The sequence below is a fragment of the Ictidomys tridecemlineatus genome, chromosome 8 (genome assembly GCF_052094955.1).
Source record: "Ictidomys tridecemlineatus isolate mIctTri1 chromosome 8, mIctTri1.hap1, whole genome shotgun sequence".
Lineage (NCBI taxonomy): Eukaryota > Metazoa > Chordata > Mammalia > Rodentia > Sciuridae > Ictidomys > Ictidomys tridecemlineatus.
Window position 1 is genome coordinate 33,195,238 of NC_135484.1, and position 15,888 is coordinate 33,211,125.

General features: G+C 38.1%; 2 protein-coding genes across 18 annotated transcripts in view; one reads left to right on the top strand and one right to left on the bottom strand.

Moving 5' to 3' along the window:
* Nucleotides 1-11,710, top strand: part of Samd3 (sterile alpha motif domain containing 3) — a 47,551-nt gene extending 35,841 nt beyond the window's left edge. The window contains exons 7-10 of the mRNA XM_005340349.4: nucleotides 2,869-3,069; nucleotides 10,286-10,457; nucleotides 10,938-11,020; nucleotides 11,226-11,710. Coding sequence (XP_005340406.1) covers nucleotides 2,869-3,069; nucleotides 10,286-10,457; nucleotides 10,938-11,020; nucleotides 11,226-11,510 — 741 coding nt within the window. The 3' untranslated portion in view covers nucleotides 11,511-11,710. The remainder of the gene's footprint in view (nucleotides 1-2,868; nucleotides 3,070-10,285; nucleotides 10,458-10,937; nucleotides 11,021-11,225) is intronic.
* Nucleotides 11,711-12,933: 1,223 nt separating this feature from the next.
* The window catches only part of L3mbtl3 (L3MBTL histone methyl-lysine binding protein 3), a 110,840-nt gene continuing 107,885 nt past the window's right edge, over nucleotides 12,934-15,888 (bottom strand). For all 17 annotated transcript variants that reach the window (XM_078019173.1, XM_078019177.1, XM_078019178.1 and 14 more), the window contains one exon: nucleotides 12,934-14,768. In XM_078019173.1, the coding sequence (XP_077875299.1) occupies nucleotides 14,625-14,768 (144 nt within the window). In that variant the 3' untranslated portion in view covers nucleotides 12,934-14,624. The remainder of the gene's footprint in view (nucleotides 14,769-15,888) is intronic.

Consider the following 15,888-nt stretch of genomic DNA (forward strand, 5'->3'; position numbering starts at 1 on the left):
TATCTTAAACTACCACATCATCCCTCCCTCTCTTTGTGGTGCTGGGGAATGAATACAGGGCCTCAGTCACGACAGGCAAATGCTCTACCACTGATCTATAGCACTAGTCCCAATCACATCATCTCTGAATGATGACAATTTTTGTTCTATCTTTTCCAAATTTTATACCTTACATTTATTTCTTCTTTTACTACTCTGGCATACTCATATCATAAGGTTGAATAAGAATGTAGGAGAGCAACTTTGTCTTGTTTCTGATTCTAAGAGAATCCTTTTAAAATTTCACCATCAAAAATTATGTTAGGCTGGGCGCAGTGGCACATGCCTGTAATACGAGCGGCTTGGGAAGCTGATACAGGAGAATCTCCAGTTCAAAGCCAGTCTCAGCAACTGTGAGGCACTAAGCAACTCAGTGAGTCTCTGTCTCGAAATAAAATACAAAGTAGGGTTGGGGATGTGGTTCAATGGTTGAGTGCCCCTGAGTTCAATCCTTGGTAGTCCCCCTCCCCCCCAAAAAAAAATTAGGTTAGATCTAGGTTTTAGGTAGATAACTTTATCAGTTTTAAAATTTTCTTTTTACCTTGACAATTTTTTTTTATCAAAAAAGGATGTTGAATTTTATAAGATGCTTCTTCTTTTCATCTTATTGGTTCATATGATATATAATGTTTAAACATATTTAGATAATCCAAGTAAAATCACATAGTTGTTAATATAATATATTTCTCAAAACCTACTTCTTTTCTGTCCCCAACTATTCTATAACAGTAGCCCCTAAATTGACATTGCAGAATGATAGCATGTGAAATGTAATGGGTAAAACAATCATATTTTTCTTTAGTTTAATATAGTGGTCTTACTAGTGTTGAACTGTCATGGGAGTCAGAAAGAGGAGATCCTAGAGAAGAACCTCAAATCCAGACACCAGGATTCTTGACATGCACAGTGGGAAAGAATTTCAGCATGCTTCAGATATTGAGGCACACAGAGATCTATACAAGAAAAGCAGAAAGTACACACTCAAGGGAGAAAGTGGGCTATTATAAGAGGAAGAAGTGCTTTTAGGGATCTCATGCTTCTCTTTGAAACTTGGTGAGGAGTGGGCATGGGAAGGTATGTGGGGATGACATCAGGCTGGTGGTCACAAGACCTTTTCAGTGGTCTGGCTGTTTTCAGGATCCTTAGGTTGATGTCTTCTGTATTATCTGATTAACAGATTAACACTGGGAAAGTTCCCTATATTATAGGTTCATATCTCCCTTTCCTCAACTTATTCTAAAAATGCATGTATCAGTGGGTTAATTAACAGTGTAAAGGGCAATTTTCATAAGTTATTTTCTAGTAAATTTAAGACTGTGAGTACAGATGTGTAGATTTCCCAGAAAGTTAGGAGTGACCTGGGAGAGAGAACTGAGTTGGGGAAGAAAAGCATGAGGAACTCAAGTACAGAGCTTTCTTTCTTTGGTCTCCTTTTGTCTCCTTTCTACCTACATTATTTCTTCTATCCTATCTCAAAACCAACATTGCATTTCAAGGATAAAACCAAGTTAGTTGTTCCTAATAATCACAACTTTGCTTATAAATGAGAGTGACCTGCACTTTTCCTCTCATACTGTTCTTTGTCCTTGAAGATCAACATCACTGTGGTTTTATAGAATGGTTTGCAGAGAATTTGGAGTGTAGCTCTGTAGTAGAGTGCTTGCCTAGCAGGTGTGAGGTCCTGGGTTTGATCCCCATTACCAAAATAAAAAAGCATCAGTGGAATGGGTTGGAAAGCATTTTTTTTTCTTCCTTCCTCTCTCTCTTTTTTCCTTTCTTGATTTCCTGAAATAATCTGCATAAATTTGGAACACTCTGTTTCCAAAGTTAAGTAGAATTTATCTATAGAACCTTTAGACATTGGGATTTTTCCTTGTGTAAAGCCCTTTGTCTTCTAATTAAATTCATGTAAGATTGTAGGAATTTCATTTTCATCTGTTCTGATGAATTATATTTTTCTAGAAATTTGTTCTCTCTTGGTCTATGTCTTGCTAGTCATCCTGAGTTCACAGAAATTAGATCTATCTGCCATTTTCCCAATGTGCTTATAAAATTTTTGATGTAAGAGCATTTTAAACTCTTGATTATCTTTTCATCATTTATTTAGAGGTAACAACTGTTCACATTCTGATCAGCTTGGAGTTGGTCAACTTGCATTCAAGTACAGTTCAGCCAAGTTGCTCTCAACTAATTTTTCTAAAAAGATTTTCTTCTAGTTTACTCAAAGCTGATTGTCTTATATTTTCAAAAAGAATATGTGAGGTATTTCTTAGCTGTTCCTACCACACTCAGTATACTCATTATAGCATGAACATAGTTTAATTATTTAGCATCACAAAAAATCTGCTGATATTATTCTGAATTTGGATTTTATGGCCTGGTTCTGCAGCTACAAAAAGTCATTTAAAAATAAAAAGACAAGCAATAGCAATAACACCCTTAATTTAAAAACCAGTTTTTAAAATTTCTTCATAACATTTTGTCTTCTAAAATTTAAATGCATTAAAATAAACAATATCCCTGTTAGATGTGAACTTTCTGGATAATCTAGATTTCCATATAAATGGGTAAATGGAAATTAAAGAAACTTTTAGGTCTGTCAAGAACTCAGATTATAATTCCATGGTAAGTAACTAATGAGCTATTGCTTTCATTAAAACTCTCCCTTGGTTACCTAAGTTCAAGGTCAAGTATAATTACACATGGCCATGCTCCCTTTAGGAGTACATTATTAAGGCATGGAATAACAGTCTGTAATTCAGGTTTTCATGATGTATCACCTGCCACTTGAAACATGAGATTCATTGATATTTTGAAAATATTTTGCAGGAAGAATCTGTGTGTTTAGATTCTGAGGTAGATGAACATATTAACTGGTTTCAGCAAGAATATATGAAAACAGAAAGGGATTGGACAGAAATTGACAAGAGGATGAACCAGACCTTGGAAGTAAGAAGAAAGATGATTGGCAGCAGAACACCTCTGAAGGACATTCTTAAAATGTTTCCTTTCTTGAAGTGCCCTTATCAGGTATTCTTATTTGGTTGTAACAATCTCTGATTACAGCATCAAATTGATTTCCCCTTCTTTCCTCTTAGAATAGTAAATGACACAACATAGCAAGATAGTGGATGTGATACTTAGGGTGGATGTGCGACCACTGATGGGCAGAAATTTCAGGAAGCTCCTTCAGATAATAGGCGCCAGCTGCCTGGAGAATTTCCTGGACGTATTGTGGAGGTTGGGGGATCATTACTAGGGATATTTGACAGTGTGAATCATTTCCCCTTTGCATGCTTTTAGATAATTAAGATAGTTTATTAAGAGACTCTTAGTATGCAACATTGATCACAACAAAGTAGATTCTGAGTAAAGGAATCATTTCATAAAGCGATCTTAAAAACACATGAAGCTTGATGGATAATTCTAATACCTTTGTATTGAATTTACTTAGGGTGGTTATTCAAGGTTATTAACTACCATTTTAATTTATTTTAACGAAAGATTCATCAAAACTTTTACCAGAAACACATTTCATGGAAGAATTCAACCAACCACACTGAAAATTAAACATTTTACATATTCTTTTTCAAAAAGAAAACCCTAAACAAGAATTTGCCAATAATTATTATTTTGATAATAATATCAATAGCAAATATCTATGTGTTTACTCAGCAGCAGATATGTTCTCAGGGCTTTATGCAAGTAAATTAAATTATTAATCAGCCACCCTATCTTGTGTTTTGTTTGTTTTTCTGAATCTTTGGGTTGCTAGGAACAGTAATAGCCACTAGCCAGATCGACACACCTGCAAAATATAATTTTAAAGCACAAACCTGATGAACTGATGGTTTATGAAGTCTTCAAACTAGGGAGCATGTTTTGAATATCAATAGTTCCTAAAGTGCCTGGCAGAGTCCTGTGTGTGACACAGCAGTGTTTGTTGGATTCTGAAGGAATTAGCTGGTGGTTGTGAAGGCTGCTGTGAACACTGATGTCACAGCCTCGGGTTCTTCCCTGGAGAGCAGCCCACCAGAGGTTTAGTGATTAAAATAGATGAATTATGGTTAAGAAGCCTTTCAAAGTGCCACAGATGATAGGAAGTCCAAGGCCCATCACGGCTGAGCCAGAAGCAAAGAGTACAGATCTAGGGCTCTGTCCAAGTCTCTCGCTGTAGTCCAGGTATGCTTTCCCTCCGTATTTCCTTAGGCTTTTCACCTTTTATGTCCAACATGTGGATTGGGGGACGGTTTTGGTAATGACTGTCTATATATTGTTTTAAACAAAAGAATAAAACATTTTTAGTTCCTTTCAGGAAGCATTGATCTAACTCAACCCTGCGTAATTGGCATTTGTTGTGTTTCCTAAAATTAAAGGTGTCCTTACTTACAAATACCTGCTATCAGCTATCCCTGTAGCAATCCTCTGCTCCACACACCCCATGCCATTTTGAACCATATGGAGCTTGGGAGTCGTGGATACAGGTGCAGAGGAAGACAGCATCGGTAGGAGGAAGTGGTCCTGGCAGTTAATACTGACCTTCCATTGCTTCCTGTACTACCCTCCTTCCCTCCAAAAAAAAAAAAAAAAAAAAAAAAGTTTCAACAGAAAATTTAAAAATTAAATTTTTTTTAGATTCACTTTATTAGACTATCTAAAATATTATCAACTTGGAATTTGTCCCTAGGACCTATAGGATGTGGTAGAAGGCAGTAGGAGGGGGTTGAAGAGAGTGTTAAACAAAATTTAAACATCTACATTTTCTAACAAATACTTGGAGATGCTACAGTTTTCATAACTGTAATAACTTATGTGAAATCCAGGCACTGTGGCACAGTGCTGTGTTCCCAGTCACACAGGAGAGAGGTTGAGGTGGGAAGATGACTTGAGCCCCATGAGTTTGAGGCCAGCCTGGGTAACATAAGAAGGAGACCCTGTCTCAAAAAGCAAACAAAACAAAACACCACCAACAACAACAACAAAAGCAAACCAAGGGAAGTACGTAAGAAGAATGCTAATAGTTTCAAAGGCAGTTTTAAAGAATCTGAGTTTTGCTTTTGGCTGTAATGGAGTACTCGACTCATAAATGTGGATGAAGCTGGAAGAACAATGGATGAGGCAGCTGCTTTCAGACATCAGTTAACAGGCATGGCAGAATTCCAATCCTTGGTAGAAGGAAAACACAGAAGATGTAGCTCAGTTCTCTGCTGCAGGGTCACTTTCTGGACCTCTGCCTAGAAAGGTGGAAGCCAAGCAGAAGATGGTGGTCTCACTGAACTGGATGGGAAGGAGTTGGGGAAAGAAGAGCAGCTGGTATTTGATTTGGAGGAGAGTATATAGATGCCCATACGGGGATCCCCCAGAGTTTTCGTCTGAGCACTGGACAGCACAGGAAGAGACTCGATGGTGTTTTACAGAGCAAGGCTGTTGCAAGATTGCAAGCTGATTTCAGAGGTCACACGATGTTGATAAATAAGAATTCTGCCTTGAGTGGAGAGAATCGCTGAGCCCCCAGGCATACACTTGACACTGCAGAAAAGTCCATGCCTTATGAGTGATAATCATGCCCTAAGCTTAATGTTGCCCTGTGACTAAGGACAAAACCCAAAATAGACCTGCCCAAACGAATGATAAAAATCAAGTCTGACCGGACCGGAAGAAACAACTGGTAATTTATCTGCCTGCCAGAACAAAATTTAGCCTCCTTTAAAAGAACACAATTTAATCCGAACTCCCTATGGTGGATCACTGCGTAGAGAGTGGTGCCACTCTGACTGTTACCTCTCGATTCTGGGACGGAAGTCATGGCTTTGCAAGAAATAGCACCACGTTTGGGCTGGGGATATAGCTCAGTTGGTAGTGCTTGCCTGACATGCACAAGGCACTGGGTTCAATCCCCAGCACCACCAAAAAAAGAAAGAAATAGCACCATGTTTTAGGTGCTGATTTGGATACCTGTCCTAGCCCTGTAAGTACTGCCCTTTAACTGATGCCACAGCCAAGTCTTTAAAGGCTTGTCCTGTCAAGCCAGTTACTAAAGGGTACGGGAACATGGTAAAATCAGTGAATTCTAGGCATCATCACCCTGGAGAGTCTCACAGAGAAACTGAATATGTGAAAAAAGGAACCAAATTGAAATTTAGAATGAAAAGTAGCATTTATCTGAAATAAACTCTTCACTGGATAGGCCTAATAGTATCTTAGAAAACACAAAGAAGAAAGGGTCTATGAATTTAAAGATAGATCAATAGAAATTATTCAATCTGGTAATGAAAAAGGATTAAGATTTATAACCTGTGGGACAAAAGCTGGTAGAAAAGGAGGATTTTCTGCACTAGGCCATTCACAGCTGGGAGTTTAGCTGTGTGGACATGGGGGAGGTTTGTGCCAATAAGTGAATACACTGAGGATAATGAGGGCCAGGTTTTTCACTACTGAAAATTGACAAGTATGGAAAAAAGGAAGGTTAGAGGAAGCCCTGAGGTGTTAGATTGGAATTGAAAGTAAGTATCTAACCTCATGGCTTTTACTATTTATATGTACATATACGGTATAGATGTTTGTATGTTTTTTCCTGTGTGCATCTGTATAGATTGTCAACCTAAATAACAAAGGGAGATTCTCCAAAGATGATGAATTTATCTGAGAATGGGCATGGCGTTAGAAGTATATGTGCAATGGTAAACCCTGTGTATTGAAGGACATTAACGCAAGAAGAATATTATAAAAGCAACATGAGTAGGATTGCATAAGTTGTTTTTGAAACAATAATCACTGGCTACCAAGGATCCATATCAAAGGTGGGGTCAGTCGGAGGTTGGAGAGGTAGCTGTTGGACAGATGTTCTTGCAGAAGTATTTTTGTGTAAAGTCCTGTGACCTTTGAGCAAGGTTGTGGTTCTCAGAGGCATTTTGTGATACTTTTGGTTATCTGGCATACATGTATATGAGTCCTTTTTTCTCAGCTATTGGTTTTATTTATTTAGTTAGTTTTTAGCATTTGACACATATGACTCTATTTTGGTTCTGACAACTTTTGCAATATATATATAAATATATTTGCTAGTTTTGTGCTATAAGAAATTCTAGTGTTAACACCACCTTTGTAGTAAGGAGTACATCTAGAGCTGAAATTTTAGTTTCTAAATGCTAATATTAGTTTATTTATTCTCCAATAAAAGGAACCGGGGCTCTTGGAGAAATGGCTGACTCAAAGGCAAGAGCAAAAAATTTAGGAAAAAAAAAACCAAAAAAACCCAACAAACAAACAAACAAAAACCAAGGTGAGCCTGAAAAGAGCTAGAAATTAAGGATGTGTTCACAGACTAGTGAAATATACAAGAAGAGTACACAGGAATCAGCTTAAACCAGTTCCCCACTGGCCAAAACTAGACAACTTGAGACAACAAAATATAAATAATTTAAGGATCAGATTTGAAATCATTTGATGGTAATTTATTAGTCAATAGTGACATAAACAAATATGTAAGTAAATAAGTGTAGAAGAAAAGAAAGTTCTACCCTACAATAGAAACCACTAATAAATTTAGATAGGGTAGAATAAGAAAATTGCCATTTGGCAGTAGACATAGTGACAGCTGATAGAAGCCAGAATCATCAATGGATGCTGAGTCTGGTGAATATTACATGAGGAAGGAGTTATTTACCTAAACTCAAGATATTCCCCCCCCCCAAAATATTACAACATGTAAATCAACTTTACAGAGGACAAACTTGGCAGATTCCATCTCAACTAAGCAATAAAGGTTAATATCTCCAACACTAGAACTGATTGCCACCTGTACTTGCTGACCCAGTGAGAAACGCTGGCATTTTGGCTCCATATGCATAAATCATGAAGAAATATCATGTAAACCTAAATTGAGAGATGTCCTACAAAGTGATTAGCCACTACTTTAAAAAATGCCAGGGACATCAAGCTGTTTCAGACTAGAGAATGAAGAGAGTAAAGGAACCTCAATCTCACCTGTGATCCTGAATTAGATCCTGGACCCATAAAAAACAAGATTGGAACAGCTGGATAATTTGAGACCTATAGATTAGATTTTGAGTGACCTTGTATTTAAGGAGAGTTATGGTTTGGATGTGGTGTCCCTCAAAAGTTCATGTGTGAGACAGTGCAAGAAGGTTCAGAGAAGAAAGAATTGGGTTATGATGGCCTTAACCCAATCAGTGAAATCATCACCTGATGATATTATTAAGTGGTGCCTGAAGGCCGGTGTGGTGTGGCTGGAGGAGGTAGGGCATCGGGGGCATAGCTTTGGGGTATATGTTTGTATCTGGCAAGTAGAGTCTCTCTCTCTGCTTCCTGATCATCATATGAGCTGCCTCTTTCTGCCACACTCTTCTGCCATGATGATCAGCCTCACCTTGAGCACTGAGGAATGGAGTCTGCTGTTTATGGTTTGAGATTCTGAAACCATGAGCCCCCAAATAAGTTTTTCCTCCTCTACAATTGTTCTGGTTGGGTCCTTTTAGTCACAGCAGCAAAATAGCTGACTAAAACAAGGGATATGGGAGGAGGGCATGTCTACAGCTTTTTTTTTTTTCCAAGTGGATCAGAAATTGGGGAAATTTACATGAAAAACATTTGTGAGCTTCTATTATTTCTTCTACTTTAATGTGAAGTTGAAATTATTTCAAAATGGTTAAAAAACAAAAAAACTCCTAGGCCTTGGGCCCAAGGAAGTGGCATTTTCTACCTTCTTCAGGTAGAATGCTTTTTTACTTCTGTCTGCTTGCTGAGAGAACCATTTTCTAAGGGTATTAATCTAGATTAGCAGTTCACTGGGCAGCCGCATACCCGCATGATGGGCCTCTATAAGAAAGTGCATTCCAGCTTTCTGACAACTTTCAGACCTAATCTTTGGGCAATTTACTTTCCATATTTTTATTAGTGCATTATAATTATACATAATAGTGGGATTTCTTGTTACTTATTTGTACATGCATATAATACAACAATGTAATTTGATCGATTTCTTTCCCCAGTATCCCCTTTCCCTGCCTTCCTGGGGCCTCTTGTGAGCTACCAAAATACCCAAGCAACAGTGAGGCCCAATGAACAGTGCATAAACTGTTCTTTACAGTTTTAAGGAAGGCAAGGATTAAATTAATGCATAGTAATGTAGATAGCTAGTGATCTGAATAATGTTACTCATGGCAACAAAAAATGTCAACAATGTTACTAATATCAACAAAAAGAGTGAGGGGGCAGTGGTGGTGGAATTCTCTAATGAGGGGTAGAATTTAGGAAATGGAAACAAAAGGTGGTTTTGAGAAAAAGGAGCTTTCATAAAGGCAAACTGGCTTTGCTTTGACTTTGTAGTCTAATCTTCTGCACTTAATTGTTTTGACTTAAATTGGAAGATCTCTGATCTTCCAACCTAGAAAGTACTCCCTCCCCCTTTAAGATGCTATGGTTAGGAGCTTTCCAAGGGTTGCTTCCCAAAGTCCAGAAGTTTTCTTCTTTTGTCTCTTGTTGGACACTGCCAAAACATAACAATGGTGTTTACCTAGAGAAATGTAAGGTCCTAGAATCCTAGCTGGGTAACCCAGGAGCCAACATATATACTTTGGAATCCTCATCATTTCATTGGCCCTGCATCTAATACTTTTTTTTTTTTTTTTGTATCAGGGATTGAAATCAGGGGCACTTGACCACCACATCCTCAGCCCTATGTTGTATTTTATTTAGAGACAGGGTCTCACTCATTTACTTAGCACCTTGCAGTTGCTGAGCCCGGCTTTGAACTCACTTTTCTCCAGTCTCAACCTCCCAAGCTGCTGGGATTACAGGCATGTACCCCATGCCTGGCAAAGTTTTAATTCTTAAATAATTTTACTTTCAATTCTAGAAATGGAAAACCCATCATTCCATAAAATAAGTGTTCCCCAAAGCTTTAATTCTATAGGTTTAGAATTTAGTCATGTCCATTATTTATCTTTTCTTATTCATTTTAGGCTTTCATTTTTTCCCTCCTCCCTCATCTTAAGTATTTACTTCCCTACCAAAGCTACTAAAATAATTAGTATGTATTTTAAATCAGCATTCAAAGCTTAATTCTAAAGTTATTTACTTCCTTACATAACATATGTATATAATTATATATATATATATATATATATAGAGAGAGAGAGAGAGAGAGAGAGAGAGAGAGATACACATGGAAGTATATGTGTGTGTGCTTTTCTTATGATCTGATATTACTTTCTTCTTTTATCAGATATTCAGAGAATTCCAACTTCTTACAAGAACAGATATTTATAAGAAAACAAGGCACATTTTGGAATCCTATTCAGAAAAAATACTGACTGCTTTTTCAGTTGTGGACAATCCAATCAACATTGCATTGCAAGAAAAAATGAAAGAGTACACAGATGAAGATATGTTGAAGTGTTAGTAAACCTGGGGTGGGGTGAGCCGGTCTCTGTTATCTGTGTAATACAGGATAATTAGGAAAGCTCTGCTTTGGTAATAAGTACAATTCAATGAAACATTGATGTGGGGGAAAAAACAATTTTTCAAATGGGGAAAAATGGAGGTATGGATTTAAAAAGTACACTCAATACTGTGAAATTACGTTGGGGGAACTAGTAACCTGTTAGTTTTATTATACAAATCACAAATTCTACAAGCTTATCCGGAAAGCTGCAGGATGTAGAATTTGTCTCTCCTGGCAGTTACCTGGAAAGCAAACCATGAGGTCTCCAGGTTTATTACATGTTGACTTAAATAAAAGTTGTGAAGCATTCCTCTAAGGCTAGCTTGTTCTCTGTGGAACCTAACTGTAAGAGTCCAGATGTTTTAACACCAGCTCTGTTTACAACTGTCGGAAACCTATTTTTACTCAGATACCAACATGTTTGCTCTGACAGATATGAAGATGACAGCCACATGTTTACTCCTCCCAGATGTTTTTGGGGATGATCCCAGCCTTTTTGCAGTTGTGAATGAGAAGGTACGTGTGTGAATGGCCACTGGTTTGCCATTCTACACCTCCATATGGCAATTTATTTAAAAGCACCACAGTGGTCCACTTGGAAGTCTGTTTTGTCATATTTGTAACAAGCTCATTCATTGTGATTTTATGGTTCAGTTCAGGCATGTTTGATTATTTAGCTACTTTATCCATCATGGGGTAGTGACTCTGTTTTTTTTTACAGGTTCAAGTGTCCACGCCTGTGTTGGAAGTTAAAAACCCTTTCAACATCGATGTCTGTGAGTTTTCTTTATATTTAGACAAAGAGAAGCTCACAAAGGTGGATGACTGTGTGACAGCCGTGGCGGCTCTAGTAGCTACCTTTCATGTATTTGGGATTGAGTGTCCAAGAAGACTGTCCCAAACCCTCAACTTCCTAGAGACACTGATCTTTGATACGCATAATTCCTGTTTCCCTTCTTTGAAAAAAAAGGAAAGGGAAGTAGGATTTCAGCCCCCAGTTACTTAACAGCTATTAAATATTGTATCAGAATTTATCTCTGGGACAAGATTTATAAAAAATTGTTTTGATTTAGGATTCTGGTAGAGGTAGTATTATAATATCATCTTTAAAATCAAAGATATTAATGAATTTAAATGCCTTCAATCTTTACACTCAAACTTAAGTTCTTTGCGAAATTCTGTAATAAATACTCCTGAAGCAATTAACACATTCTTTCTTTCTTTTGATTTGTGTTTTTAAAATTTCCATGGTCAAAGCTTTACTTTCAAGGGTGCCCTCCTTAGTTTTAAAAAATGATACTCTGCACTTCAGGCAAACTCAAATCCTTCCAGTTAGGATATGGCCTTGCACATAATTTGATGTGCCCAATTTTCAGCTGCACATTTATGGTCTGTGGGCAGCCTCCCTGTCTTTGGTCTAACTTGTAAACATCCTGAACTTGAACATTTTAAGGGGCACATACCTGTAGTTCTCTTACCCTGATGACTTGTCTGGTCCCAAGAAACTGGTTTCCTTCACTCACTTATTGAGAGCAAAGGTACCGTAATATTGAGGTCTCGCATTGCCAGCTGATCTTGGCGGCCAAGCTTCTGCTGGGTCCTGTGTCCACCTTTGACTGCTTCCTTCCCAAGGGAGTAGTGCTGCATGCCCACTCTCCACTGCCCAGAGTCCCACATGAGAACTCTGTTCCCAACAGTGGTGGCACAAGAACTCTTGCTTGGGTCTAAAAAGACTCAGTGTAGTCTTACATTTTTTTTTAGAATATTACACAGGGAAAAGCTACAAAACTAGTTTGTTTGCAATTCTGCAGTACTACAGACTGAACCCAGGGGTTCTATACCACTGAGCTACATCCCCAGCTCTTTAAATTTTTTTTTTTAAATTTTCATAGAGGATATCATAAGTTGCATAGATTGGCCTTGAGTTTACACCCTCAGAGATAGAGTGCTGAGATTTCCATGGAATCTTGTACCACCCTAATGATGCATATGCCTTGCCTCTACCATACAATGGCACACTGTCTAGACTGGATGTGTTAAGTATGATTTAGAAATCTCATTACAACATACACTTTAAACTAGAAATGAAAAATTTCTGATGTGTATAAGTCCTACTTGACAAAACCATGTAATTTTAAATTTGTTGCTGTTGTTATTGTTCATCATATCTTGGGACATAGTTTGACAAACCATACTAAATCCTAATCCTAGAGATTTATTAGATAGATGCCCTTTTTCATGTCCTCCTTTTTGTGGTCTTGAGGACCAAACCTAGGGCCTCCTGTTGCCGGGCAAGCACTCAACCTCTGAGCTACCTCCCGGCCCCTACAGGGCTGTCTCAACAACCCTTACGCTTGATGTTGTCCCTGATCTTGTTCTACCTCTCCTGTGTGGCAAGCTTCCTTAAAAATCATACATGTATAAAAAAGTATCTGCAATTAAGACTTTATTTCATTTATATCAGGTATAACAAGTGCAACTTGAATGTACAGATTCTGAACAGAACATAAAAAAGGGGGGGGGGAACCAACAACGAAAACTTATTTATCAGATTCATGCAAAGAAATGAATGGGACACTACAGATGTCACTGACCCTCTTTTACCTTAAATCATGACAAATGCAAAGGACTGCTAACAGATCCCAACAGAGCACATTAAAGGAAGTTCTACATCAGGGAAAAAAAAAAATGAGAGCAACTAAGGAAAGGGGTGGGACTTTCATCAGAATTCAGACAGCATGCTACAAACTTACTTTCTATTTTTAAAATAGTCCTTGAATAAATGTCTCATCCTGGAATTCAAAAGTACATCGAAAGACTGACAAAATAATTTACTTTTTCCCTTAGAAATGCATTCTTACAAAAGAAACACTGCCAACTATCGGTTTATAGATAATCAAGGGTTTTCATTTAAAGTGCATCCGAATGCTCAGATAGTGAGGCAAAGTATTTTACAGAAAGGGGAATGCTTCCAGAAGGGAGGTTCTTGAATGACTGCTTTGGGATTCACCTCCCTGACCTATGAGCACAGACATTTGTGTCTGAGGGTGCGGCTCCCTCACTCCAGACCCGCAATATAAAACCTAGACACTTGTTCTTCAGCCAACCCTGAAGAAAGTCTTTGGGTTTGGAGGACACCTCAAGACTGGAGACAGCTCTTCATGGATTAGTGTTTCCACCAACAGAATGAGCCTTTCATTGCTGAAAAGCTACTTCAATGACAATTAGAGAAAAGCTCAAGATAATCTCATAAACAGTTCAAGAGCCCTACAAACAGCCCCCCACTGCAATGTAACCACACATTCCTCTGGTACCATCTGACTCTCGTAAACAACACAGGCACCACGATGTATGAGACTGATGCCGCTCAGATATGCTACCTAATTTATTTATGTTTATATATTTTATTTTTCAATTCCATTCTTTTATATACATGTTTTTGGTAATTATAGTAAAGATGCTGGTGAAAAGTAATTTGTTTAAGATTTCACATAATGCGTGCAAAAGTAAAAACACTGATTTGAAGAAAAGTAATTTTTACAACTCTTCGGCCCCAACAAATGATGACAAGCAGTTAGGCAATACCATGACTTGCAAAGTTATACTTAGCATCATGTTGCAATTCAAAATATGGCACAAATGAACAATACAGGTAACAGTCCCACTGGCTAGACTCAGCCAGGTTTTGACTAATTTGGTATAAGTTGAAATTCAATTATATAAAAAGGTTTCTGAAAGTACTGAAAAAGAAAAAGTGTACATGAAAGAGAATTCAACAATGTTTACAAAATGCCAAAGTTCTTACTCTGCCCCCCCTTACCATAAATAATTAATGAGGTCCCCCATTCCCCCACCCCCCAGCCTCAAAAAGATTTACAAAGATAAATTTAGCTCAGTGAACAGAACCAAAAGATGACTGTTGTTAGACAGTACTTGGTTAAAAGCTCAAGCACTTTCCTAAGAATTCATATATATTGTCTCTTGAGGAATATAAATATCAGATAGTGTTGTTCTTTTGAGTTTTCGAGACTTCTCGCTTAGGAGTTATATCCGTCCTTGTGCTTTGAATAAAACATGAGCTTTAAAGCAGAAAGCTGATGGTACTCAGAATCCACCATCTTCAAAGTTCATTGTGAGAATTCTTCTCTGCAGCTTTGAACATCAGAATAGAATTGAAAATTTTGAGAGCAGGGCCCAGCTTAATGCTCATGATTTTAACAATGTCCGTTTGAGTCATGAGTAGAAATGCTTCTCCATCAATTTGCTAAAATATGGGGAAGAAACAGAAGAATGTGAATTAGCCAGGAGTTGTGCTGTGGAAGTATCCAAGGTTAAGTTCTTGCTGGCCTCCACACAGGAGTTACACAGAGGCTTGGTGTGCAACTGCATTTCCCAATATTACCTAACCCAGACCACTCAAATGTGGCCTGGAAGCAGAGCCCACAGGAAAATGAAAGTGCCCATCCCTTCTTGTGATTCCCATGAGTTAGGTGCCTAGTCAAGAAGAACATAGGAAAATCTAGGGTGCCCCACACCTAGTTCAGCAGACTTTTAAATTAAAGATAATAAGCACACAATGTGGACATAAGCCAAGGAATTTGAGAAAGCATTCAGCTTACATGCTAACATTTTTTTTTTCCATTTGTCCCCTACCATGAAGGAAAAAGGTGACAAGGATGACATTTACTTCTAGCATAGTCATAATTAGTCTTTACATACACAGAAGAAAAATAATCAGCAGTGTTACCACGTGGGCAACAGTAAGAAAGACCCTCCTCTCTCGGGACTACTTCTAAGATAAACGACCTATTCCTCTAGAAAGCACTTCCTGGTTCAAAGACACACTGCCACAAAGATGATGTCTGGTGTTCTTGGTGGAGAGATTTTACAGTTTTTTTTTTTTTTTTTTTATTTTGCACGACTTTCAACTCTTGGGGCATTCCACCACCTTAAAATACATTAATTCACTCCTCTTTAGTTTATCCCTTTGCATGAAAAGTAAAATACACTCGTTTTCCCTCTTAGACTGTGTTAGAAACTTCTTACAGCAATATTGCATTATGTAGTTGAATTATGTCCCCTGCAAATTCATGTGCCAATGTTCTAACCCCCACAGTCCCTCAGATTGTGACCTTATTTGCAAATAGGGTCAATGCAGATGTAATAAGATGTGGTCACACCAGAGTAGGGTGGGCCCCTAGTCCAACATGACTGGTGTCCACAAAAAAAGAGGGAAATTCAGATATAGAGACAGATACACATAGAGGGAAAACAGGAAACAGTGGCCGCAAGTCAGAAGGAGAGGCTGCTTCCTCAAGTCTGTAGGAGGAGGCAGCCCTGCCCCACCTTGACTTCCAGCCTTCTTCAGATTTCCAGCATCCAGC